General features: G+C 38.2%; 1 protein-coding gene across 1 annotated transcript; it reads left to right on the top strand.

Moving 5' to 3' along the window:
* On the top strand, positions 1-25,798 carry LOC117627805 (ATP-dependent zinc metalloprotease FTSH 11, chloroplastic/mitochondrial). The gene is made up of 17 exons (XM_034360053.1): positions 1-957; positions 2,336-2,489; positions 3,982-4,074; positions 4,238-4,323; positions 4,461-4,584; positions 5,204-5,323; positions 8,044-8,094; positions 13,816-13,877; positions 14,946-15,003; positions 18,562-18,687; positions 18,758-18,838; positions 23,860-23,989; positions 24,113-24,261; positions 24,354-24,635; positions 24,988-25,077; positions 25,162-25,215; positions 25,304-25,798. The coding sequence occupies exons 1-17, from the start codon at positions 293-295 to the stop codon at positions 25,454-25,456; spliced, it is 2,478 nt and encodes an 825-aa protein (XP_034215944.1). The 5' UTR covers positions 1-292; the 3' UTR covers positions 25,457-25,798.
* Positions 25,799-27,182: the final 1,384 nt, after the last annotated feature.

Genomic DNA, 27,182 nt, shown 5'->3' with positions numbered 1-27,182 from the left:
GGTATTCTTGTAAAATAGAAATAGACAAAGAGCCATCTGTAAAACCACAAACTAGAAGCCGGCGCCAATTTCAATCCCAAGATAAGGTTTTTTCTCTCTTACCTCTAATCTTCTCTGTCACGCAATTTTGTGGCTCTCAAACTCTGTCTTTGCGCACATTGACCGAAAGAAGAGAAACAAAACCGTCTCTTTGCACACCCATTTTTGTACAAGAGAGAGAGAGAGAGAGAGAGAGTGAGAGGGTGGGGGAGATAGAGGGAGAGAAAGAGCCATTTTTGATAAACCCTAAACAATGACCACTCTGCAAGGTTCGCTTCTTCTTAACCTTTCACTCTCTCCTACTCCTTCTTCTAAAGTGAAACGCTTTCAGTTCTCCCGCTGCGCCTCTTTTACTTACTTCCCGCTATCTCTGCCTAATAGCTATCTCTCTGCACCACAAAGTTCTAGAAATTTCGGATTTGGCCCTCGGACTTCATTGGTTTCTTGCACATTGCACCCTGACAATGCGAATGCGAATTTAAATCAAGAATCGGATTTGGTGGATTCCCATTTAAGTTCTGAGGTCAAGGATTCGAGTTTGAAGGAATTTAGTGCTGAGAATAGCTCGGTTTCAAATGTGGGGAAACCGGAAACTGATGAATTTGGAGGCGAAAAATTGGAATTTGAGGTGAAGAGTAAGTTTGGGAAAGTGGGTTTGGAGAAAGGGGATGGAAAGAGTGAGAAAGAGGTGGAAGCTGAGGGAAAGAGTGGGACTGGAATACCATTGGTGGTGTTCTTGATGGGGTTGTGGGCAACTGCAAAAGGAAGATTTGAGAAGGTATTGGCCTCCAATTGGTTCAGTTGGTGGCCATTTTGGCTGCAGGAAAAACGGTTGGAGCTTTTGATTGCAGAGGCCGATGCCAATCCCAAGGACCCCGTGAAGCAGAGTGCTCTGCTGGCTGAGCTCAACAAACACAGGTTAGGCTATAGGGTTTTTGTGCTATAATTTCTATTGTCACTCAGAAAATAATTTTTTTCTTCTCTAAAGTATATAATGTTATGTTGCTGTTGTTATATAGTGTGATAACCAGTTAAAGTGAAACCATATCACTGTATTAGTCTATGTAAATGGTGGAAAAACCTGTTTCTTTGGGGAAGTTTTAACTGTGTTACCAATCTGATTAAACTAGGGCAGGTAGTTGTTACTCAGTGTTGTTTCTGCAAGGATGCAGAGGAGTCGATTAGTCGTATTTTCTTGCATTGCCCTGTCTCCCAAGAGCTATGGGGTTATCTCTTTTTCTTTGCTTTGGTCTTTCTTGGATTGTGCCATCTTCTGTATTGTGTGGTTGTTATGCCCGTGGAGATGAGGTTTTGTGAAGAGGAATAATAGGGCTGTTGGGACTTGGAAGATTATCCCCTTGTGCTGTTTGCGCTCCCTTTGTTTGGAACCAAATAGGCGTACTTTTGGAGTGGAAGTTTCTCCACTGGGATTGAAGGATTTTCTTTTAAGGGTGTCAACCAGTTTTTTGAACTTGTTCTTTCTTTAATCATGTTCTAGTTGGTTGATAAGAAAATTGGGAAAGGGAAAGAAAATGAATGTTTTAACTAAGTACCAAAGAAGCTTCAATTTTATTGATTTTTACTTCCAATATTTCTGGAGATTAAATAATGCTGGACAGCACAGGATGGGTGTTCAAGTATGGTTATGGTGGGTTGATGATGGAAATTTGAAGTAAATTTTTTAGAGAGGAAGTAAGGTTTAGGGTTGCTGTATTTCAGAGAAGACAAAGATATGGAGAAGAACTTAGAAAGAAGAGAGAGAAGGTAGAAGAGGTACAAAGGCACCAAGCCTTCAGCAAACACTTAAATTTTCATCCAATCTAATCTGATTTGCTGAAGGCCCCAAGCCTTAACAAACACTTCACTTTATTCTAAAAAGGCTTTATTTTCAGATTTGGGGCAATGTATGCCAAAGAGGATATTTTTTGTCTAACCAAGCTGTAGCTGCTGCATCGTTAAATTAAATAAAACTTTTTTCATAGTTGAGTGTGTAGGATAAATTTGCAATTTTTAACAATCCAAATATACTTTTATGTTAAATCACTTTAGTTACATTTTTCTTAATTGTACATGTACATCATGTTTGGTCCGGTCAAAATAGGATTTGGTGTGTTTATGTTTGAAGCGATGTATGCTGTAGTCATGTATGCTATGTAATTTTTCATATTCCTTGGAAGACTGACAGAAAAGCAATTGGTTTGATCTATTTCTTTACCTATGTCGTCAACCTTTTGGGTCTCTACTCCCCCTGCCCTGCACTGTTCGTATTTAACTAAGCTTTGATATTTTCTTTCAGTCCTAAGTCTGTCATCAAGCGCTTTGAACAAAGGGATCATAGTGTGGACAGTAAAGGAGTTGCAGAGTATCTTCGAGCTCTTGTGGTCACTGATACTATTGCTGAGTATCTTCCAGACGAGGAATCTGGAAAGCCTTCTAGTCTTCCTTCATTGGTAATCATGTGACCCTGCATTGTATAATTTGTTTGCTCCCCCACCCAAAAGAAAAATTAAACTCTCCTGTACAGTTTTTTATCCACTGTAAGATCATCATCATCATCTTGTTTGTGGAACTTCTAGGTTCTTATCTACTAGTCCTGGATGGTGATCGATATTGTATTTTTATCTCAAACACAAACTAAGTGTTTTTCCTTTTGTGTTTAAATGGAGGTTCTAAGGGTTCAAGTTATATCAATGAACCACCAATATGCCACAGATGGAAAAAGGAAAAGAGGCACTAAGAATATGAAATTCTTTTGGATGGAATCAATTAATCTCCTTTCTTGTACAATGTAAAATCGATACAGTTATCCTAATGATTATGCATTTGTAGAAGAGTAGGCTAGAAAAGATAGGAAATTTGGGATTCCAGAATATACAAGCTCATTACATAAATTTAGAAGTAGGTTCTTATTTTAACGTCCAGAGCTCCTTATGGGAACTTGCTTTTCAGTTACCTACAGGTCCCATGTACTCAGGTTCTATTTGAGAGGAGTTTGTGTCGCCAAAGACAAAGGGACTTGGTCATTGTATAATTTGAATATATGGATAGATATGTGCAGTAACTTGTCGATGCATTTTAGTTGGAATGTTACCAAGATAAGATTATGAAAAGTCTATAATGGGTCCATGTCACTTCCTCCACCATTGATGCAAGCATAATATGACTGGAAAATCTACTCTTCTTTGATTATCTTCATTCTTGCGCTGCTTGACCACTCCACAACATCAGATGTGTGCTTTACGAGAAAGGTGTATTCAGTTTAAGCCCAGTAAGCTGGAAAGATTTCATTTATATTCCAGAAGACTACTAGTAATTTCCATGTCAATAAACACCATATCCATCATTTCTTTTTCTTTCTACCTTAGGTTGATACATTGGTTGAAAATGCCTCTCCTTAACTCTCAAAGCATGTGTTGCATGTTTGCTTTGAAGGTTGTTTGTGAAACTCTAGACTTCAGATGTTAGCAATATACTTCTATAATAGTACCATCTGCCATAACTAATCCAAAAGAAAGAATTAATGTTCTTTCTCCCACCTGTTCCCATAACTAAAATAAAGAACTATTATATATATTTACAGTTGCACAAACTTTCAATTCAGAGTAGGGTCACAGTGGGCTGGCAATCATCTTCTTGCCCTTATTTTGAAGAAATAAGGAAATATCTTTATTGAACCTCAGTAGACACATATAAGAAAAACATAAAAGATGTCAAGACACTTTTTTAACTACCTAATGTCAGTTGTTATTGTAATGGCACTATGCTGTAGTTGAGACAACTCAAGAAATATAAGCCCCTTCACCCTTCTATTAATCTTAACTGTGCTCTTTCATCTTATAATTACTTCCTCAGTTCCTTTTTCAGTTTTTTTCGTGGCATCTTCTTTTTGTGTTCCTTGTGATGCAGTAGTTTTGTTTGAATAATGGGTGAGTATATATGCAGCTGCAAGAGTTGAAGCAGCGTGCATTAGGCAACATGGATGAGCCCTTTCTCAACCCTGGCATAAATGAGAAGCAGCCATTGCATGTGGTGATGGTAAGTCTCATTTCAACTTGTAATCTTTGTGCAGAAAAATATTGTCCGCGTTCTGTGCTTTGGCCTGGTTTATTTCGTCTTGATTTCCATCTACTCACTCCTTTCTCTCCCTCCCCTTACTTTTCTTTTAGTCCCTAATCCTGATCCACGATTCATTTATTAGGTTGAACCTAAAGTATCAAACAAATCTCGTTTTGCACAAGAGCTTATCTCAACTATCCTGTTCACAGTTGCTGTTGGATTAGTGTGGTATGAGCAATTCCTTTCTGTAGTCTCTCTCTCTCTCTCTCTCTCTCTCTCTCTCTCTCTCTCTCACTCCGTATTTACTAGTTACTGCTTGCTGTTAATCTTTAGTATTCCTATTATTGAATGTGGAACTTGCTAAGGTTCATGGGTGCTGCTGCTCTTCAAAAGTACATAGGGAGCTTGGGTGGGATAGGTACTTCTGGTGTTGGCTCAAGTTCTTCCTATGCCCCAAAAGAGTTGAATAAAGAAGTCATTCCAGAAAAGGTAGATGCTTAATCTTCTGTGATCAGAGGTGTTTTTATTTTTGTTTTTTTTGTTTTTTTGTTTTTTGTGATAAGAAACACCAATTTTTGTTAAGAAAAACCTACATGTACAATTGGTAAACAAGAAATCCACCCAAAATACAACAGCCAGAATCGTAAAAGTAATCCTCTGTACTACATTTAGTTTGTCAAATGGCACACACTCTCTCTCTCTCTCTCTCTCTCTCTCTCTCTCGCATTTCTTTATGGACAGAAGAAGATTAAAGAATTTAGGTTCCCGAATTTAGGTGAGTGCTAAAACTTCTAATGTAAATTGGATTTAGAGCAGGCTAATACACGGAAGATAACTGTCTAATTTGAGTAATTAGTTTCGTGTTTCACTTCAAGTTGTGTACTATTTAGTAACGCCGTATTACCTATTAATTGCTAACTACATTGGTTCTTTCTTATTAGAAAAAACAAATAAATTAAAAAATTGTTACTGTCCTTGGCAGCAATCACGTTCTTGGTTTGGGAGGTTGTTTATTATTTTTGGGGTGGGGGGTGGGATGTGGATCTATCATTGATGTGAAATATACCGTTTGATCAGGATTCCTGCCATTTTCTTTGTTTTCTTGCAGAATGTTAAAACATTTAAAGATGTGAAAGGTTGTGATGACGCAAAGCAGGAGCTTGAGGAGGTAGTGGAGTACCTGAAGAACCCAACTAAGTTTACTCGCCTTGGGGGCAAATTGCCAAAGGTTTGTGTTAGCTTCTGGGTTATACGTTACTTTGAGTTGAGTTCTCTTCTGTACGTTCATTCTGCTCCACAGTTTTACCTTTTACTATCTTGCTACTTGAAGAAGGCATCAACAAAAGTCGTCTTTCCGTCAAATTACTTTAGTATTGTAGTATTTGTTTCCTAAACTTGTACTTTGATAATTTATATTTGCTTTTCTCTTTATTGTCTGCTATGTAATACTCGGTGATGAAATTATTGATATATCGGTCGTAGTTGAGATTTGGGTACTGCAACACTGATTAGAATTTCCAAAACCTCAGTAACATACCCATTAAATTTCTTATTGGCTTGAAATTAAACAGAATCTTTGATATATTTTTTATTATTATTTTGAATAGAAACATTGTATTGATAATCAAGAGGAAAAATCCTCGATCAAACAAGAAGACCAAAAAAAAGAGTCTGACCTACTAAGATCGAAAAACAAACTGTATAAAAAACACGAAAAACACAAAGCTTCAGTAAAATCATATTAAGACTGCCATCATGTCTCTCATGATGGTAGAGTAGTGATAGTCCTTGAACTGCCCCGAAACCGAAGCCCAAAGGGATGCCCAAAATTTAATTCTGTCCCATAATTCCTCAACCCTTACTCCTGTATGACCCTGAAAAATTCTTCGATTTCGCTCCATCCAGATATTCCAGAAAATAGCATGAACTAGACAATCACGAAGGATTCCAGCTCTCTTCCCCTTCCCCGAAATCCTCAGATTGATACTAAGGAGCTCAAAACACCCTTTAGGAATCACCCACTCCACTCCGAGAGCACCCAACATCCTCCACCATAATTTTAGGGAATACGAACAATGAATGAACAAGTGATCAATGTTTTCTGCATTCTCTTTGCAAAGAACACACCAAGAGGGGGATAAGCACATCTTTGGTTGCCTCCTTTGAATGCAATCGCAAGTATTAATCCTACCATTTGCTGCCAGCCACACGAAAAATTGAATTTTAGGCGGAGTCTTTGCCTTCCAGATTGAGCTGAAAGGGGGGAAGACATCTCTAGTGGTAGAGAGAAGAAAAGACCTGAAAGACTTGCAGGAAAAAGAACCCTGCTCCTCAATCTCCCAAGATCTCCGATCCGGTCTAGAACCGTATAATCTCACGTTCCCCAATATATCCAAAAGTATTACCACTTCTGCTATTTCAGCCTCGGACAAATTCCTTCTGAAATCAAAATCCCAATTGAGAGGCATCTCATGATTGTTAGCAAAACGGGCTATACTTTGATTTTTTCTCCTAGACAAGGAAGAGAGTCTAGGAAACAGATCTTTTAGAATCCCTTCTTTCAGCCAAAGATCCTCCCAAAATCTAATTTTCTCCCCATTTCCAACAGAAAATCTGCAGCATTGAAGAAAAGAATTATACCCTTTCGAAATTTCTCGCCAAGGATTCCTGCAAGACACCTTATCTATCTGTTAAGTATCCCACCCATTTGAGTCAATTCCGTACTTGCTCTTAATGATCCTATGCCATAGCGAATTGGTTTCAAGTGGAAATCTCCACAACCATTTAGCTCTGAGGGCTTCATTTCTTTCTCTTAAAGAGCCAATTCCAAGACCACCTTCCTCTTTCGATTTAGTCACCCTTTCCCACCTGACCAAGTGACATTTCTTCCCTTCTTCTAGACCCTCCCATAAAAAGTTATGCATAAGTTGTTCTAACTTGGCGGCCACTCCTATAGGCATCTTAAACAGTGACATATAGTAAGAAGGAATGCTGCTCAAAACCGCTTGGATTAGCGTTAACCTTCCACCTTTGGATAAGCAAGCCCTCTTCCATTTTTGAAGTCTTTTCTCCACCTTATCCTTTACTGGATTCCAGAAATTAAGAGCTCTTGGGTTTCCCCTGAGAGGAAGACCCAAGTAAACCATAGGCCAGCAACCAACCTCGCATCCCCAACTGCCCGCCATGTTATTCAGAGCTTCAATACTAAAATTGATCCCCAGAATGCAACTTTTAGCCTTATTAATCTTCATCCCAGACACATCACAGAACAACTTCAACAGCTGCAACAGATTTAACCAATACTCTTCCTTGCCATCCAAAAGGAAAATGGTATCATCTGCAAATTGGAGGTGAGAAACTTCAACTTGATCATGACCAGATACAATTCCATGAACTAGGTTAACATCTTGAGCCCTTTCTATTATTCTGCTTAAAACATCGCTAACCAAGGTAAATAGGAATGGAGATAACGGGTCCCCTTGTCTTAATCCCCTAGAGGCTCTGAACTTTCCTCTTGGTTTTTTTCATAATGGAAAAGTTGACATTAATCATAATGGAAAACGAAATTCCATTCCACATGGTCGTATGCTTTCTCGAAGTCAATTTTGAAAACCAGCCCTTTTCTTTTCTGTTTTCTGATATTGAGCTACATATCTGTGACAACTGAAGGATTTTTGGGCAAAATTTCCAGATGTCGCCGATATCTCTGAAGTTTTATGCAGACTTTCATGTTTTAAAGTGAATCTTCATTGTTTCTGTAACTTTTACCTAAATTTTCATTGACGTTGATATTGCCACTGAAACTTCTGTTAATTTCAACTCATCGATATTTTCTTCCTCATGGTTAAATATGATCCCTTTTTTATTGACATTTTAAACCAGGGTTATATATGAAATTTTTTTTGGGCTTGATATAGCATATGAGTCTAATGCATACTTAAATTGCAGGGAATTCTTTTGACAGGAGCACCAGGAACTGGAAAGACTTTGCTTGCTAAGGTAAGTTGATTTATTTTTACAGTTATCTTGACAATTTATGTTTGGATGGATTTAGCGGATCTCAGTAATGCTTCTTGACACTGTTGTAGATCAATAGGGTACAATTTGGAATTCATTCTCCAAAAGTTTGTCATGCTGCCTAATGACAAGCATTGTATTAAGATGTTTGACATTTGGTTTTAATGTAAGGTTTGGTTCTAATATAATGCTTCATACATAGGGAACTCCATCAAATATACAACTTTAAACATTAGTTTGCCAGCGCATGTAGCGAAAGAGAAATGTTAGGAGTGGAGTTAACTCTAGGATGAATTAGATATAACAATTTTGGGTTTTGCACCTTCCAGACTTAATTGGCACCTTTGGGACATCTATATGTCAATCTCCTGAATGCAGATATGCATTGGACTCTACACGGTACTTGTGAAGACCAATTGGGTATAAACCCATAAATGTTGAAGTAATTGTATTCGGTTACATGTTGGTTAGATACATCCATGAGTGGTTCTGTTTTAAATGTGGATCGTCAAATACACAAAAATGGAGGAAAGTCAAATAAATATCTGTCTGTCTGTCTGTCTGTCTCTGTATTTGTGTGTCTCTGTGTGTGTGAGAGAGGTTATAGATGTATATTCCTGTTGTTTTTAAAGTACTTTAATGCATATTACATAATATCATTGGTGCCTTTCTATTTATCTTTTAGAACAATAATTGATACAACTAACAGCTAACATCGCACCAAAGAGACCTGAAGTGAAAGACTCCCTCATTGTAAACCAGAAAACTTCATTACGTGTTACTTATGGAATCAGGATGGCAGCTTAGGGCAGCTTGAACTGGGTGCCCTGCCCAAGTTGCTGGGGCTGAAGCTGAGCCCTAATTAGCTGGAGATGACATACAACCAAGCCCTAAAATATTAAAGCTGATAGTCTTCTTGTTGTCTCTATCCCCCCTGGTCTGTGATGAGTAAAAATGCTTCGGGGCAGTTTTAGTCGATCCTGCAAATCAAGAAGAACTTACTCCAGGACAGTTTGAGTCGATCCTGCAAATCAAGAAGCAAGTATCATAAGAAGGCGGAAGGGTCGCCAGAGTTGGAAGTGGACAGTTTGGAGGCAGAGATGTTACGAAGGGTTGTTCAGTTTAATCAATGAAGATTATTACTTGGAATATAAGAGGTCTGGGAAGCAGAAGAAAGAGGATGATTTTGAAGGAGCAGTTGGTGCGGCTTAGGCCAGATATCGTGATTCTGCAAGAGACTAAGAAAGAAGTGATTGACAGGAGATTGGTGACTAGGGTGTGGGGTTCCAGATTTAGGGACTGGGTCTGTGTCCCTCCGACAGGAAGGTCTGGTGGTATTTCAATTATATGGAACACTCAGGATATCTCTATCGTCTCTGACTCCGAAATTGGGGAGTTTTCGGCTTCTATTAAAATTAGAGGAAATTCAGGGGTTGACTGGTGGCTATCTGGTATTTATGGTCCTTGTTGGCCAAGGGAAAGAAGTCGGTTCTGGGAGTTGGCTGCTCTTTGTGGGTTGTGTGGTGCTAAGTGGTGCATTGGAGGTGACTTTAATGTCGTTAGATACATCGCTGAGAAATCTAATGGGGGTGGGATGACGAGCAGCATGAGGGTATTCATTAACTTCATTAGCGATACGAATCTTCGGGACCTTCGTCTTCTCAATGCTTCCTTTACTTGGTCTAATTTTAGAGAAAATGCTCTGTGTAGAAGTTTTGATCGTTTTCTATTCATGGGTAGGTGGGAAGATTGCTTTTTCAATGTCAGACAGAAGGCGTTGGTTCGGGTCATCTCTGATCACTGCCCTATTGAGCTGGATACTTCTAAGTTGAAGTGGGGACAGGGTCCTTTTCGCTTTGAAAACATGTGGCTGGAGCACCCTGACTTTAAGAGGAAATTTAAGGAGTGGTGGGTGGAAGATCAGAGTTAGGGGTGGAAGGGTTACAAATTCATGAGGAGGTTAAAATCTTTAAAGGGGAAATAAGAAGTTTGGAGTAAAGAGGTGTTGGGGATGTGGTTGCTGCTAAGAGGGAGGCATAAGCAAAAATTGCAGAAATTGATTTGAATGAAGGTCTTTACGGCCTGGATTGTGTCGAGGAAGGGGAGGGCCGATCTCATTATTCTTGTTGGGGATTTGGTTCATAAGAAAGAGGTGAGATGGAGACCGAGGGGAAAAGTGGAGTGGGCTAGAGATGGTGATGGGAACACAAATTTTTTTCCGTCACTTGGCCAATGGTAGGAGGAAGAGGAACTTTATTGAGAGGCTGGAAGTGGAGGGTGCTGGGGTGATTGAAAATGAAGGGGATATTGAGACTGAAATTCTGAACTTTTTCAAAACTCTTTATAGCAGTAATGATGAGGGGGGCTAGGGCTTGGAGGGCCAAAATTGGAACTGTATTAGTTCTGCTGAGGCTGATTGGCTTGAGAGACCCTTTGAAGAGCAGGAGGTCAAAAGGGCTGTCTTCGATTGCGGGAGAGATAAATCTCCTGAGCCTGATGGTTTCTCTATGTTTCTTTTCTAATCTTGTTGAGAAACTGTTAAAGAGGATTTCTTGAAGGTTATGGAGGAGTTTACAACACTGGCATTATCAACGTTATCACCAATGAAACGTTCATTTGCCTTATACCCAAAAGTTGGATTTGGTCAAAGTGAGTGATTTTCGGCCTATTAGTCTTGTGACTAGCTTGTATAAGGTGGTTTCTAAAGTTTTGACTTGTAGAATGAAGGGAGGTGATGGGAGTACTATTTCCACTTCCCCGGGTGCTTTTGTGAGGGATCGGCAGATTTTGGATGCTGCCTTGATCACTAATGAGGTGGTGAAGGAGAGTAGGAAACATAATGCGGCTGGTTCTGTTTTTAAAATTGACTTTGAGAAGGCATATGATCATGTGGAGTGGCAATTTGTGGATGAGGTTATGGTTAGAAAAAGGTTTTGGGGAAGGTGGAGAAGCTGGATTCTGGGTTGTCTTTATTTGGCAAATTTTTCTATCATGATCAATGGTAGGCCTATACGAAAATTTAAGGCTTCTAGAGGGTTGAGACAGGGGGACCCGCTTTCCCCTTTTCTCTTCACCTTGGTGATTAACGTGCTGAGTAGGCTTCTTGAGAAAGCTCAGGAGATGGATGTGTTTCATGGTCTTGTTGCTGGTCGGGATCAGGTGGAGGTGTCCCATCTCCAATTTACCGATGACACTATTTTCTTCATTGGGGACAGGCCGGATTATTGGCACAATCTTCTGGAGATGCTTAATTTATTTTGTTTTGTATCAGGTGTGAGAATTAATAAGTCGAAATGCTTATTAATTGGCATCAATTACAACAAGGGGGAGCTGGCTACGATGGCTGAGGCTTGGGGCTGTGAGGTGGGGGCTTGGTCTATGTTGTATTTGGACCTTCCCCTTGGTGGGAATCCTAGAACACACTGTTTTTGGGATCTGGTTGTGGAAAAGGTAGAGAAAAGGCTGCAGAAGTGGAAGAAGACATGTTTATCCAAAGGTGGAAGACTCACTTTGATTCAGGCTGTTTTGAAAAGTATTCCTATTTAACATGTCTCTTTTCAAAATGCCGAGCCGTGTGGTGAGTTATGTGGAGAAGCTAATGAGAGATTTCTTGTGGGAAGGTGTGGATGATGGGAAGGAAACTCACTTGGTCAGGTGGGAGGTTGTTGAAAGATGAAAAAATAATGGCGCTTTAGGGGTGGGTTCTTTAAAAGTGAGGAATGTGGCTTTGTGTACCAAGTGGCTGTGGTGATTCCCCAAATAACGTAATTCTCTTTGGCACAAGGTGATCAAGAGTATTTATGGGGTGAGTGCTAATGGCTGGAATGCTAATGTTTTATCTCGTGGCTCTTGTCGTAACCAGTGGAAAGACATTTTTAGTGGTTACCCTGTATTTCTTCAAGGCTGTGATTTTGTGGGTGGTAGAGGGGATAGGGTGAGATTTTGGGAGAATGATTGGTGTAGGGGAGGTGTGCTCAAAGAGGTTTTCCCCAGACTCTTCATTCTGTCCAGTAAGAAGCAATCCAGTATTTCTTCTGTTGTGAGTTCTGGAGTGTACCCTCACATTTGGGATTTCAGATTTGGAAGGCACCTTACTTTGAGGGAGATAGATGTGGCGACTGGGTTACTGGTTATCCTGGATGGAGTTAGATTGGTTCCCTCTAGGAGGGACAACAGAAGCGGAAGTTGGATCACTCAGGGTTATACTCGTGCCATTCTTTTTTATCCTCTCAAATTTGGAAGGCTAAGACTCTCCCAAAGGTTAAAATTCTTCTTTGGCAGGTTGCCATTAGGAAAGTTAATACTTGTGACACTTTGCAGAGGCATCGCCCCTTTATGTGCTTATCCTCTCATTGGTGCACTGTTTGCAATATGGACAGGGAAAGCCGGATCATTTGTTCATTCACTGCTCCTACTCCTTAAAGGTGTGGTGGTTACTTCTGTGGGAAGTTAATACTGCTTGGGTTATTCCTAAAGGTTGCTTTCCGCTGTTATCCTCCAAGATTGATGCGCTGGGTAGGGGGAAGAACGCTAAAGCTCTGCGGGGTTGCTTGGTGCATGCAGTGTTCTAGAAATTATGCTTGGAGCGTAACAGAAGAATTTTTTAGGACTACAAAGATGTGGGGGTGGCTGAAATGTGGGATAGAGTGAAGTTTTGGGAGGCATAATGGGCTTTGGTTATTCCTATTTGGCTGTCTCTTCTATTATGCGTTATTTGTTAGCGGTTGTGAAGTGATGTGTTGTTCTTTCCTCTTTTCCTGGTTGGCCTTCTTGTTTGTTTTTTTGGCCTGCTTTCTTTTGTTGTTTTTTTTTTTTTGTTGTTTTTTGTTGTTTTTTTTGTTTTTTTGAATAGAAACATTGTATTGATAATCAAGAGGAAAAATCCTCGATCAAACAAGAAGACCAAAAAAAAGAGTCTGACCTACTAAGATTGAAAAACAAACTGTATAAAAAACACGAAAAACACAAAGCTTCAGTAAAATCATCTTAAGACTGCCATCATGTCTCTCATGATGGTAGAGTAGTGATAGTCCTTGAACTGGCCCGAAACCGAAGCCCAAAGGGATGCCCAAAATTTAATTCTGTCCCATAATTCCTCAACCCTTAATTCTTTTGTTGTTTTGGTCTTGAGGTTGTAGCTTTCTTTTGTTCTCTTGTGGATTCCTTATCCACTTGCTTGTTTCTTCGTCTCTATTTTTTGAATTTGTAAAGTTTCTGTTAAAAAAAAATATCTTCTGAGAGTTCAGATCACCAGTTGCTCCATTGCCCCCTTGCTCTGACCTTATGGAGAAGACTGTTTAGGGAGAACCATTTCAGTTGACCGACTCCAGCCTCTTTTGTTTCATTGTTATGTGGGAAATATAGGTTTATTGGTGGAGCAAGGGATGTGGAGATGGATCTTCTATGGGACAGAGTTTGTTTTTGGGGTGTTGGTATCTTCTGAATTTTGGGATAATTCTTTTCAAGCTTAGTTGTATGCTTGGAGTTCTGGTGTTCACTAGTCTTTACTGGTCTGCTGCCATGTAACTTTGTTTTTTTGCTATGTTTTGCAATCTTTGTTGTTGTGTTTAGCTGGCTGGCATTTTCTAGCTAGATCAGCGGACTGCTTGTCCTCTGTATTGTTCTGTTCCTTTTAAATGAAATTATGTTTCTTATAAAAACATTCCAAAAAAAAAAATTTCTGATTTATGTTGGACCTTGAAGGCTATTGCAGGAGAAGCTGGTGTACCATTTTTCTATAGAGCAGGATCTGAATTTGAGGAAATGTGAGCCATCTTATATGCTTTTACATATAAAAAATCTCTCAATATTGTGCTATTTTTTGAAAGCTTTATGTTTTCCGATATTTTATTTTAGGTATCTCTACTTTTCATTTCATTTAAATAAGTCTCGTCGCATGCTATTTGGCTAGATTGTTTTGAGGATAATTTGCAGTCTTGGTTTTTTGGACTGGTTAAATAATTATACTTTTCCCAGTGATGGTTAAAATCAATTGTAGCAGATTTAAAATTGTTCAATGCAGTACAATGAATATGTTATTATAAATTCTTACCTGTTATCCATGTCAGCTTTTAAAAACGTCATGTCCTGTTACATATCTCTCAATGAAATACCATTTTCCTTGTAATGCTTTTTTCCTTCCATCTGTATGAACCTTTTCCCTGCGGTCTTTTTTGGCTTGTTAAATCATGTCTAACCCATTATTATCAGATCTGTACCTGAAAATTGAATTACACCCATCATTTTGTTTCACATTAACTTGATCATTATCAGGTCCATGTAAAGCTTTGCTAGTCAGTGGTTCTGGTCTTAGAAAGTTAGAATTGTTTAACTTCAAGCATGTTGTTGAATGTCAGATCTTGGATGGGTTTCAAAGCATTGCTACTCCCTATTTGTGGCAGTGAATTATCAAGCTTCTGTTGGTCTTTCAAGCTATTTAGTTGATACATATACTTAGATTGGGATATTATTATGAAGTTTCTGTTGGTATTTTTGGCCATCCGGCTGTTCAGATATGAATAATTATTGATCTTATTACTTTGCTATAAACAGCACCACAAATATATCAGCCTTTACTGTTTCTCAACAGCGTACTCATGTATGCTTGTGTGACATTCTTCAAAGATGAAGCTTTTGTATGTTTTCTTTTGTTCATTTGCTCTTTAGTTCCTTTTTTTTCTTTTAATGTATGAGCGTTAATCAATTGAGATCTGATTTTTGTTGTCACTGCTTACGATATGAGCTGTGTTGTGTGAACTGATATTGCTTATATCTGGGAATTACTTGACATTGCCAAGCCTGTAGTGATCTCATGTTACTTATTTGGATGACAGGTTTGTTGGAGTTGGTGCTCGGCGTGTAAGATCCTTATTCCAAGCAGCCAAAAAAAAGGTTTGTTGGTTATGAGGCATTTTTGGGTGGCAATTTGGCATGCCTTAAAAAAATTATTTATGGGACTATGTACTAAATTGATTAATTAAGCAACTAAGACATTCCACTATTTTGGTTACACTAGATGGAATCGAACTCTAGACCTATCCTAATCGTTACCATTACCCCCATGCCCTCACCACTTTGGCTAGCCCCAAGGGCTTACTAAAACTTTGAGCTATTGAGATGACTATTCATCATGAAACATTAACCAGAATCAAAAGGTGGAATAATTTGATATTACTTATATAGCTGCATACATAGAACATGGAGAGCCAGAATGATGTCAATTCTGTCAATATGTATTTCCAGTGTAAAATGGGACTGGTTAAGAAAAAGAACTTGCGAGATTTGAGAGAAGTTGATGTAGGACATGGGTGAATTGTAGATTTAGGTAGTTTAGGGGAAGTGAAAACAATGGAAAACAGAAAATAGAACGAACAAGAATAGGTCTGGAATCACTCCAGGGGTTTGGCTTCACACCAAGGAGTCTCCAATCTCTGGAAGGTAAACTTTTCTTAATATCTCAAATCTCAACTCCATAATGAATTACATAGAAGGGTATTTATAATAATCTAACCCTAGAGTGAAAAGGAAAATTAAACCTATTCGAGGAAAGAAATCCTAATCCAAATAAAATAGGAAACTTGAGGTAGATGAGGCTTTGTAGGGGTGGTGGATGATGAGAAATAGATTGAGAAGTTATTCCACAAAAGTGGACTTAGGTTGTGCAGAGTGGTCGGATAAGTGTTTTAGGGATGCTACTAAAGACAGAGGAGATTTTTCAGAAGCAACAGAGTTAATTTGTGTGACGTTTGGCTCGAAGGCTTGCGAGGAAACTGAAGAATTGGTCTGTGTAAGTTAAAGGAAATTCATAGGGGAAATCTACCACAAAGAAATGTAGGATTGATCACTCTGAACAACGGAATTAATAACACTCAATCTGAGATAGTAGTGGACACAACTTAGTATTTATATATTTACAATAAAACAAATAAATCAAGTAGATCCAGCACGACAGTCCTGATGAGTCGCAGGGAAGGTACAATATGGATCATCCATGCATAATCAATCAGAAATGCTTTGTAGAGTACACAACCAACTGTAAACGTGCAACAATTAATCATAGAAATTTTGTGATCGGTTGGGACTGAGGTATGAAGAATCATGTACACAAAAACAACAATCTAATGAAATTTTTCTTGTGTAAATCATATGTGTCAAGGGCAAATGATATGCATTTGAAACTTGTTCCGAAGATGCACTCTTATGCTAATTATGTTTCATTTATACCTAGGAAGAGCTTTTTCATTTAGCCATCATGAACTTTTCAAGTCTTGAACCGTGATATATGTTTGAGCTTCTTCAAGACTCACCTCGACAGTTAACATCCTATTCTAGACACGGATTCCAAACAATGAGTGTTTTGTCTTGAGAATTGTTCCTGTTCCTTAGGTGTTTGCCCTTGGGGTTAGACAAGATGTTGTTTGGCAAGGATCAGTTTTTTTAGCAAGGTACAAAATGTATCATCTGATATTCATTATCATTCCACAAGATCTAGTTTCGATCAACTAACTTATTCTAGCAAAAAATAAAAATAAAAATAAAAACCCACCCATTAGAATGCAATCCAAACTTGCTCCTAATAATCGTGAGCCAAAAAGAATCTTGTTCAAGGGAAACCACCACAACTATTTTCCCAGAGAGCAATATTCCTTTTACTCAGATTACAAGGTACCAATTCCCCCTTTCTCCTTCCGTCTTTGACTAAGCTGAGTAGATGATCTATTCTACACTCTTCTCGACCTTCCCGCAAACAATCCTTCTTGAAATAATTTCTCAACTGTTTTTGTCACCCTAACTGATAATTTAAATGGAGACATGAAGCAGGTTGGAAGACTACTCACTACCCGATTTTCACCAAAGTGAGTCTAGAACTTTGAGTTCCATTCGACACATAGATCTGGAAATAGTTTTGTATGTATGGCTACTCTAGTTATGCTTGTCGTTTCTCGATTGTATTCTTTTTCTGGGACCATGGTCAACCAGAAGTTACTTTGTTCCATCTTCATCCACCGATGAAGAAAATGCTGTAGCCTTCTGCTCTTGTATGAGGGCGGAAGGTTTATTAGCTTGGTCAGCGCAAAGCTACCACCCCAAGACAAGGAACCCTTTTTCCACCCATCTAGTCCCTTACTAACCTTTTAAAGATCTGGCTCCCAAAAACCTTAGGTATGGGCTACCTCCTAATGTGTAATTTATTCAAAAATTATCGATCGCATTAAGAGTTCAAAACAAACCATGACCCAAAACACCCTACAAACTAAGTCTACCCTAACATACCCTATTCCAAGTATCAACTCGAACTCCGTTCTAGGTAACATTGGTCAATTCTACAAACCTGTTTCTAAGGTCTTTGCTGTCGTGCCTCATGGTACCGTCTCACCCTTTTTCTCTAGAATATCAATCTCTTTTGTTTGATCCGGAACAGCAGCCTTAGTCTAATATCACCAAATCCTCTTTCTAGATTTTCAGCTCCTTTTTTAAATCCTCAACTTCCGTAATATGTCCATTCCTGAACCCAACATTCCTCCCCCCAGTTCTTGAAGTTTTCCTTGAAACCCTTATGGTTTTACTCCATCTTGTCAAGTGTCAACCCTAAAGGGTGAGGGACACCTTGTCACAGTATTGGTATCCAAGATGATGGCAAAATGATCTGACACAATCATTACAAGGGCCTCCTGATGCAGGGCTCGTAGGACCTAAATTTATTAGTTTCCTAATGTATTCGTTTGTTTCCTAGATTCTCTAGTTTTCCAATTACTAGTAGGACTTCTACTTTTCCAGATTTCCATATTTCTAGTTTTAAGTTTCCTGTTTTATTTGCGTTAGGATTTCTGTTTAAGCAAAGGATTTTTATCCTATTATTTCTAGATTTTATTTTGCTATGACCCCATGTGGTTCTTTAAAATTCAGATTTGAATATTGAGCAAACCTTTTCTAGAACTCTCTGATTTCTGCCCTTTCTTTCATCCCTTCGATCTATATTTTCTTCTTCTCGATCTCTGATATTCTTCTTGTTCTACTGTTTTTCCCTTTCTTTCGTCTTTTCGATCTATATTTTCTTCTCGATCTCTTATGTTTTTCTCTGTTCTATTGTTTAAGTGCTTAATCTAATACCTACGGGCTGTACTACATCACCTCCTGGTCTAAAACTAGGGAAAAGATCCTCCCTGAAAGGAGAGAAGAGAAACCATCCTGCTTTGAACAAGCCAACCTCTCCCCAAAACTGGATGAAGTAGCCTAAGATCCCTAAGTTCAGCCTCCCTAAGGAAACTTACAAATTTTGTCATGCGTCTAGTCATTCGACCCCCATTTAAGTAACTCAATAGTGTTCATAGGGTAATTTTGGTCTTAACTGTTCTAGATTTTCTAAAACTCTGCACTTTATTGAAGTCATGCAAGCGGTTCCTTGGCATGTCTTCTGATTGCGTTTTGTATGATTTTCATTTCTCACAGGCTCCGTGCATCATCTTCATTGATGAAATAGACGCTGTTGGATCCACTCGGAAACAATGGGAAGGGCATACAAAGAAAACGCTGCATCAACTACTTGTTGAAATGGATGGTTTTGAGCAGAATGAGGTATATTAAAGGATCTTTCTGTATTTATGGGTTCCTTTCTACTATTTCTGAAGTTTTGACATTTCTACAGGGAATAATTCTGATGGCTGCAACAAACTTGCCCGATATTCTTGATCCAGCTCTGACAAGGCCTGGTAGATTTGATAGGCATGTAAGTTATTTATATTTTCTGTGGATTACACTTTCTTATATTTCTTTTTTTATTTATTGGTTTGGGCTCTGCTAGTAAGGTTGAGGGAGGGAAATTAGATAGAAAAATTGTTAGAAAAGTGGGTGTTGGTGTTCCGAAATGACCAAATCGTTGAGAGTTTAGTTGTGGTTGTCTAGGGAGCGGGGTTTGTCTGGTTTTAGAGCTTAAGGTTGTTCTGGGTTGTCTTTTTGGTTTGTGAGAGCTGGGTTGTTTTTTCTTTGTTCTTCTTCTCTGCCTGCTGTGGCTTTCTTATCCACTTTTGTATTTCGTCCCTCTTTTAATACAATTTGTTTCTTTTTTAAAAAAAAAAAAAAAATGTTTCTAGATTTGTAACCTTTCATTTCTGTAGAAGCTTCAATGAAAAATGATTATCAGATGGGATGTCATGTCTAATGTGAAAGAAAAAGGAGGTTTGGGGTGGGTAGTTTGAGGAAGACGAATGGGGTATTACTGGCAAAATGGTTGTGGAGATTCCAATGCCCTTTTTTATTCTGTCATTAGAAGAAAATAGGCTGCATGCAAGCACCTGGGATTCCAATATTGTTATTCAATAATTTGGGGTTCAAATTTTAGCCCTGGGAAAGACAATTCTCATGTCATAAACTCGTTTTCTTGTTCTTATCCTAGATTGTACAGATTATGATGCAGCATATGAGTTAACTAGTACCAAGATCAATTTTAGAATCAACTCAAGCTATTAAATTTTACCATGCATCAACACCCATCAACAAACAAGGAATTCACACTAGGAAATACGCATGAAACTAGTTAACTTTGTTGCCCGCATGATGCTATTTAAAATCCGGAATGTAAGTGGTTCCAAGAATTGTGTAGATTCCTCTAGTGTAGGATGTGTTCAAAGTCTAATGCCAAGTCTTTAAATTCCATATAGGCTCGAGATTATCTTTTTCTAGGCTTCAATGAAAACAAGTTTAGAAACAAGGCAATAAAAGAAGAATTGGCTGGAATATCAACAAGGAAACAAGTACTTGATAGAATAATGGCAATTAAACAGCAAACCTATTAATAATAAAGATAAGGACAAACTTAGCTTTGCACCAAAATTCCCATCGCAGGAAAGTAGGCCGGAAAATTTCTCATAACTGTTTATTTATCAAAGTTCATTGCTTTTGCCCAAGGCACTTACATATATTTATACCCAAAACTAAGATTTAAGACTCCCAAATACAAATAGTCTAAATTCATGCACGAAAGACTTTATTACTGGATATATGTTGATGCAGGGCAGCGGTTATAAGCTGCTGTCCAGCGACCCAAACATACCCAAAATACAGAGAATAGAAGGATAAAGCAGTAGAATCAAAGTTGGAACGAAGATAATTGAGTTCTAGGGCAAAATCCCAATAGAAACTCCATAGACTAAAGTGTGAAATTATTTTCATCAACAAAAACTGCATACAAGAGTCTCTAACGAGCCTATTTATGCTAGAATACAGAAAACCTAATTGACGTAGAAAATTAAAAACCTAAACAAGAAATTAAACCAAATCCTAATAAGAATAGGAAAAGAAAAGAAGTAACTAATAATTTAAAGTTAATAGAACCCTAGCCCAATTGACTCACGGGCCTAAGTAATACTACAGAGCTTTGTAGATGCTCCTGCATCAAACTCCCCAGGTTGGAAGAGACTCATCCTCGAGTCTAAACTGTTATCAACGAAGACTCCATGAGAAACTTGAAACTGAATTCTTCCTTTCCAAACAAAGAGGTATTTCGAATATACTCCATGAGAAGCTTGAAACTGAATTCTTCCTTTCCAAACAAAGAGGTATTTCGAATATTGAACCACTCTTGAGTACTTATGTTTATTTTCTTGTATCAATTCCACCAGATTGTGAAGAATTCGTCTTCGAATTCCAACCTTTTGCTGAAAACTGTCCAAACACAACCTACACTTACATAAACTGTCTATAGAACTTTGGCCTTGAAATTGAACCTTCCCACTCCAAAGAAATAGATACTTAGAATATTTAATCCTTCTAGAACAATTCAAGTTATCTACACTGTATACAACCTCGCAGCCCAAAAGCTGTTCAATCCAAAAGCCATTAGATTGACACGATCAACAAAGTTCTTGGCAATCTTCAAATCAAAAGCATCAACTCCAAGAAAATCAATATACTCAGAAGTATCACTAGAAGTCATCTCATCTCTAATGGTTCCTTCAAGACTTTCTTGTATCACCTTGCCTTCAAACTTGTATGGATTGTGTTCCTTCAAACGTTCAGACCCAACCTTTTCTTGATCCACCATCTTCAAGATTACACTAGATTCATCTTGCTTACTCTTACCATATACATTGTCAAAATCAAAACTTTTCTCAACCTGAAAACAAATTTCACAATCCTCTTCTAAACAACGATCAAATATGGGAAGGATATCTAAATTTACGAAACTAACTAAAGAATTAGAGTGAACAGCTCTTTCCAATCCACCTCGATCACCATCACCATGGTTTCCAGCTTCATGAAAGGGGTTTACCTCTTCTTCAAAGTCATCCTTACGACCATCTTCTGGTATGTCTAAAGGTTTGCGGTTGCGTTCTGGAATTTCCATGTAGGCATCTGCGTGTTCCTGTCGTTGGAGGGCTTGCACCGCTCTCGACAACTCTTCCATGATACGCCACATCTCAGCCATCTCTATTTGTTGGGCTCGGTTCCCTCGTCCACAACCTCGAGCACATCCAACCATGGTGTGGAGCAAGGATTAACCTGGATCTGATACCAATTTGATGCAGGGCAGCGGCTATGAGCTGCTGTCCAGCGACCCAAACATACTCAAAATACAAAGAATAGAAGGATAAAGCATTAGAATCGAAGTTGGAATGAAGATAATTGAGTTCTAGGGAAAAATCCCAATAGAAACTCTATAGACTAAAATCTGAAATTATATTGATCAACAAAAACTGCATACAAAAGTCTCTAACTAGCCTATTTATACTAGAATACAGAAAACCTAATTGACATAGGAAATTAAAAACCTAAACGAGAAATTAAACCAAATCCTAGTAAGAAAAGGAAAAGAAAATAAGTAACTAATAATTTAAAGTAAATAGAACCCTAGTTCAATTGATTCACAGGCCTAAGTAATCTTAGAGAGCTTCGTAGATGCTCCTGCATCACATGTACTAAGACTTTATTACTGGAAACATGCACCAAGACTTTATGACTAGAAAACCTAAAGACACTTATTTAAAGCTTTTAAAGAAAATAAATAGATTGCAGAACTCTAGAAACTCCCAAAGAAATATGAAAAGTCTCTAATGGAGAACTTTAGAAGATGAAGAGCAATTAATCCAGCCACAATGACATAACTGGATTATGACTACTCTTCTTCCATCTCTTTCTCTCATAAACTCTAAGTGGTTTGACAATGATGTCCCCATCAGATTATCAATGAGCTAGGGTTTGCTAGTCAAAGACTATGCTTTTATTATCTTCAATCCTGAAATAGTATTGAAAAGTTCCAAAATCATCAATAAATTTCTAAAATTTTGTTCCCCCTTGCAAAGGAAGAAAATTGTGTCATCCAGAAACTTCAAACAAGAAATCTCCACTTCTTCTGTTTCAACTACCAAACCCCTTGTCAGATTGACTCCTCATGGGGTAGAAGCTTATGGTTGTGGGGAAGATATACCACTTGTTGGATTTTGAGTGTGTGCTCTGATACCATTGTTGGTTTATAGGTGAAGGGGTTTGGGAAGTATAGGACAATAGTTGAAACGAAAGATTTTATTAGAATGGAGGAGGATAGTACTTAGCTTGGTGTACATAGAACTTGAGGCTATTGGCCACCTTGAGTGGGTTACCTCTTGGCTAATCATCACCCTCTTTAGGTTGGGTAGCTCACTCTGTAACTCCCTTGTGGCTATTGGCCACCACATTTGATTGTTGTAGCTATTGGCTACTTGAGCTTCTTTCTTAGAAGCTCCACAACATAGATTGGTTTGGGTAGCTTTTTTTGCTTCCATATAGATTGGGAATTCTATTGGTTAACTCCACCTTATATGAGTACATTCATGCATATTTATAGGTATTGTTTGCCAACATCACCAAGTCCACTGACTTGGATTTATTATTCTAGCCACAAGTTTGTAGCTTTCTCTAGATAATTCCACATTCTTCAATCATCTCTTTGTGATTGTTGTCTACCCAACATAGTTCCACTGCCATTAAATTTTTTCTCTAGCTGCTTTCTTGTTGTGATGCTTAGTTTTTGGGTAATTTGGGCGGAGAGGAATAAGAGGATTTTCGAGAATCTGAGGGCTGAGGGGACAGGTTTATTTGTGGGAATATTGTTTGTTTTTGGCAATCTCCTCGGGCTTCCATTACCTTACATTTTAAGGATAGCTCTTTCAAATTTGAATAAAGCTGTTTATTAGTTCCTTTAGTTCTTAACTGGTTTTCTGTTGTAATTAAGGTTGTTGATGTTTTAGTTTTGTTGTACTTTAAGGCTTTGTAGACCTCTGCTCTACTGGAGATTGTGTCCATTGTTTTGTACTATTTCCTTCTTTAACTCTGTTTCGTCTACATTTGTTTTGGTAGAAGAAATTCTACTATATATGTCCACACTAATTCTGCCAAAAAAAACATAATTTTAGAATTGGCTTTTAACTTGTGCAAGGACTTGGAAAAAAAAGTTGGAGGTGTCTTATGGCATTCCAGAGGGAATGTTTTTGTGCCGGGAACTGACTCAAGTCTCTTAGCTTTTATAGCATTAGTTTGTTATGTAAGTTTGGCAGCAGGTTTTCAGGACACAATTTGTCCCCTGTTGTAATTTTTCAAGATTACTCAATAAAAGAGAATCCAGTATTCATACAGAATCAATTGATGGGCATCTGTTTAAGGTTTATCTTGCCTTTTTTTTTTGGACCAAGGTTTATGTCGCTTTTATTATCAATTTATTGGTCAATTGTTTTATTTACTTTTAAAGAGAGTAGAGTTACAAATGTTATTATGCAGATTGTTGTTCCTAATCCAGATGTGCGAGGTCGTCAAGAGATATTGGAGCTCTATCTACAGGATAAACCATTGGGTGATGATGTAGACGTTAAAGCTATTGCTCGTGGTACACCAGGATTCAATGGGGCAGGTAGGCTCCTTTCAATATATGAAATTAGCATCTTCATAGAAAATTGTTTCATAAATTTTTAGTCTCTGCTGGCATGAACCTCCCCACTTTCTTATTTCCATTTTTCTTTGTAATCTTGGTCAGATCTTGCAAACTTGGTAAATATTGCTGCCATTAAAGCTGCGGTTGAAGGCGCTGAGAAGTTGACTGCTACACAGTTAGAGTTTGCGAAGGACAGGATCGTTATGGGTACTGAGCGGAAAACAATGTTCATATCTGAAGACTCGAAAAAGGTATGCATATCATTCACAAGGAAGTTGAAGTCCAAAATGCTTACAGTTTGAACGTGCATTGTTATTTACTAAAATAATTACACATCATTCAGCTCACGGCATATCATGAAAGTGGTCATGCAATTGTTGCTTTCAATACCGAGGGGGCACATCCAATTCACAAGGCAACAATTATGCCTCGTGGATCTGCTTTAGGAATGGTCACCCAGCTCCCCTCCAATGATGAGACATCAATTAGCAAGAGGCAGTTATTAGCCCGTCTTGATGTCTGCATGGGAGGAAGAGTGGCAGAAGAGATAATCTTCGGTCAGGATCATATCACCACTGGAGCAAGCAGTGATCTACACACAGCTTCAGAGCTTGCCCACTATATGGTATTTTCTTTATCCAAGTATGTAAATTCCATCTTTTAAGAAATCCAGTATTGATTCCATTAAGGTACTCATGTAAGTAAGTTAATATTCTTCCTAATTAAATTTATGTTTTCCTCGGATAGTCCAAGTTTCCCTTTTGTCTAAGCAGTAAAATTGTTGTGTTTGAAGTCATTGTTTGTTCCTCCGCATCTGTTTGTTTATTACATATATGCTCTACTTTTGTAATGTTTGTTTCACAATTTCCATTGTTTGGTGACTGAACAACAAATTATTTCTCGATGTCCATCTTCTGCTAAGACATATACACTTTTATGTTAATCATTTAATGCTATTGTCAACTTTGCGGTTTAAGGTTTCAAGCTGTGGCATGAGCGACACAATTGGGCCAGTTCATATCAAAGATCGACCGAGCCCCGAAATGCAATCTCGTATTGATGCTGAAGTATTTTCTTGGAATCTCAGGTCTTTATTATTAAATTATGATGAAATTAGTTTTGGATCTAAATTGGTTTAAATTGTTCTTCAGGTTGTGAAACTGTTAAGAGAAGCATATGATCGTGTAAAAGCCCTTCTGAAAAAGGTTTGTATTCTATAGGAATAGCCAGCATTCACGTTTGGTTTTTGGCAATCATGGACTTCACTGACTTTTCTTGTTTCACATTTTTCAGCATGAAAAGGCATTACATGCATTGGCAAATGCACTTTTAGAGTATGAGACTCTAAGTGCAGAAGATATTAAGCGTATTCTTCTGCCATATCGGGAAGGAAGACTGCCCGAGGAACAAGAAGATCAACAGGAAGGGGATCTTGTTTTGGTTTAAACTTCATCTCCTCTTCTTTTATGTAATTTAATCCACTGTTGGTGATATTGTACAGTGTATTTGAAGTAATGCGGAGGTGATTACTTATATAACTCTTTCAATGATATCCACTTTTTTGCACCGCCTCAGCTTAGAATGTGTCATAAGATGCGTCATAGGAAGTATATCTATTCAGTCTGAAGTCTGATACATCTCTGAATCAACCTCAACTCATGCCCTTTACTGACGTTCTAAGGACGATAGAAATCATTTGCTATTTGAACAATAGTGTATTATTTGAACTTCTACACCTGTATGGGGGCCCAATTTCTAAGAAATATATTGGTTGCTGCTAGAGTGATATTTGGTTCGGTCGCAGAACTGTTTTCATGCTGAATGAAATGATTGAAAAGCTGTGTGTCTACAATGCTCTGATGTCATTATAATAGAGAATAAGGTATGAAATTCCGCAATTTATGGACCAACTCCACAACAGAAGAAGAGTACGATTCAGTAAGGACCTTAAAGCCTGAAAAATGGGATCCAACTATTTCACCATTTTTTTTGGCACAATTTACTTGGAAACCTTTTCAAAGAGAAAATATCGAGTTTAAGCTTCATTAACCTTTGGTGGAATGGTTGGATAATGTTTAAAACTCCCTCCATGGCTGAATTTTATCTCCTCACTTGTTTAATTTTAGTTCCATGACATCAATCACTTGACCTATGAAACACTTGGTTGAAAGATTTTGTTTTCGAACCAATGAAATTGATTTAACACTTATGTTGCTATATGTAATGCATATGTTTTTATGTTGATGTTCAAATGAATATTTCTGAAGGAGGTTGAGGTTTTATCTCAAAATGAATTGGCAATTGAGTGAGTAGCTAATTCCTTATAAGCTTTTGCAAGGTTTTCTAACATTTCAATGTGAGACATTTTCACCTTCACATTTTCACAATTTTCACAAACCAGAAGTTTCTGTAAAAGAGTGCATGATAAAGAAAAAGTTTAGCTACCGATGCTCGAAATGAGCCTGTAGCTACTGAGACTATTTTTGGTAATCATGATTTCATGCAAGGGTCGGGGAAGCAGTTGGATAGTTCAACTAAGGAAGCTAATGATTCAAAAGAAAAGCATGCTTTTGCTAATGGAAAAAATAAAAAAGGCAGACCAAAAAAATCTCTCAACAACATCACTGACTCTAAGGTAAATGGAGCCCAAAATGGTGACGTCTTGGGGACTAAGACCAAACTTCATGAGACAGGAGTAGCTGTTTCCAAAACCCCTAGGTTGAAGACTAGAATATCTTACAAGCTGCCTGCTCCAGTTTTGCACCACCATACTTATGTGCATGCACATAATAATGAGGGAAACAGTGCAAACGGAAGTTTGATGAATATGCAGGTTGTGGTGCCTAATGCTGAATCCAGTCTTACATTTGGGCATCAACCCCCCAACATCTCCTTGAGTGCTGGGATAAGGAATCCTAAAGAAGGCGAATGTGTTCGATCAACAAATAATTTCACCAATGCGGGGAGGGCTTCTTCCGAAGGGGATATATGTTCCATGGTCCCAGAAACTTGCAATGAGTCAAGGCCAATTGATTATATTCGAAATGGGGATGAAACCTCTTGCCATGCCTTCACTCAATCGGGGGAGGTTGTGGGTTTGAATTGATCATCCTCTTTGGTCCTACCATACCCATAATTGCAATCATTATGTTAAAACATTTTCTATTGGAAT

Source organism: Prunus dulcis, chromosome 5 (genome assembly GCF_902201215.1).
Source record: "Prunus dulcis chromosome 5, ALMONDv2, whole genome shotgun sequence".
Classification (NCBI taxonomy): domain Eukaryota; kingdom Viridiplantae; phylum Streptophyta; class Magnoliopsida; order Rosales; family Rosaceae; genus Prunus; species Prunus dulcis.
This window is presented reverse-complemented; position numbering and strand designations above follow the sequence as displayed.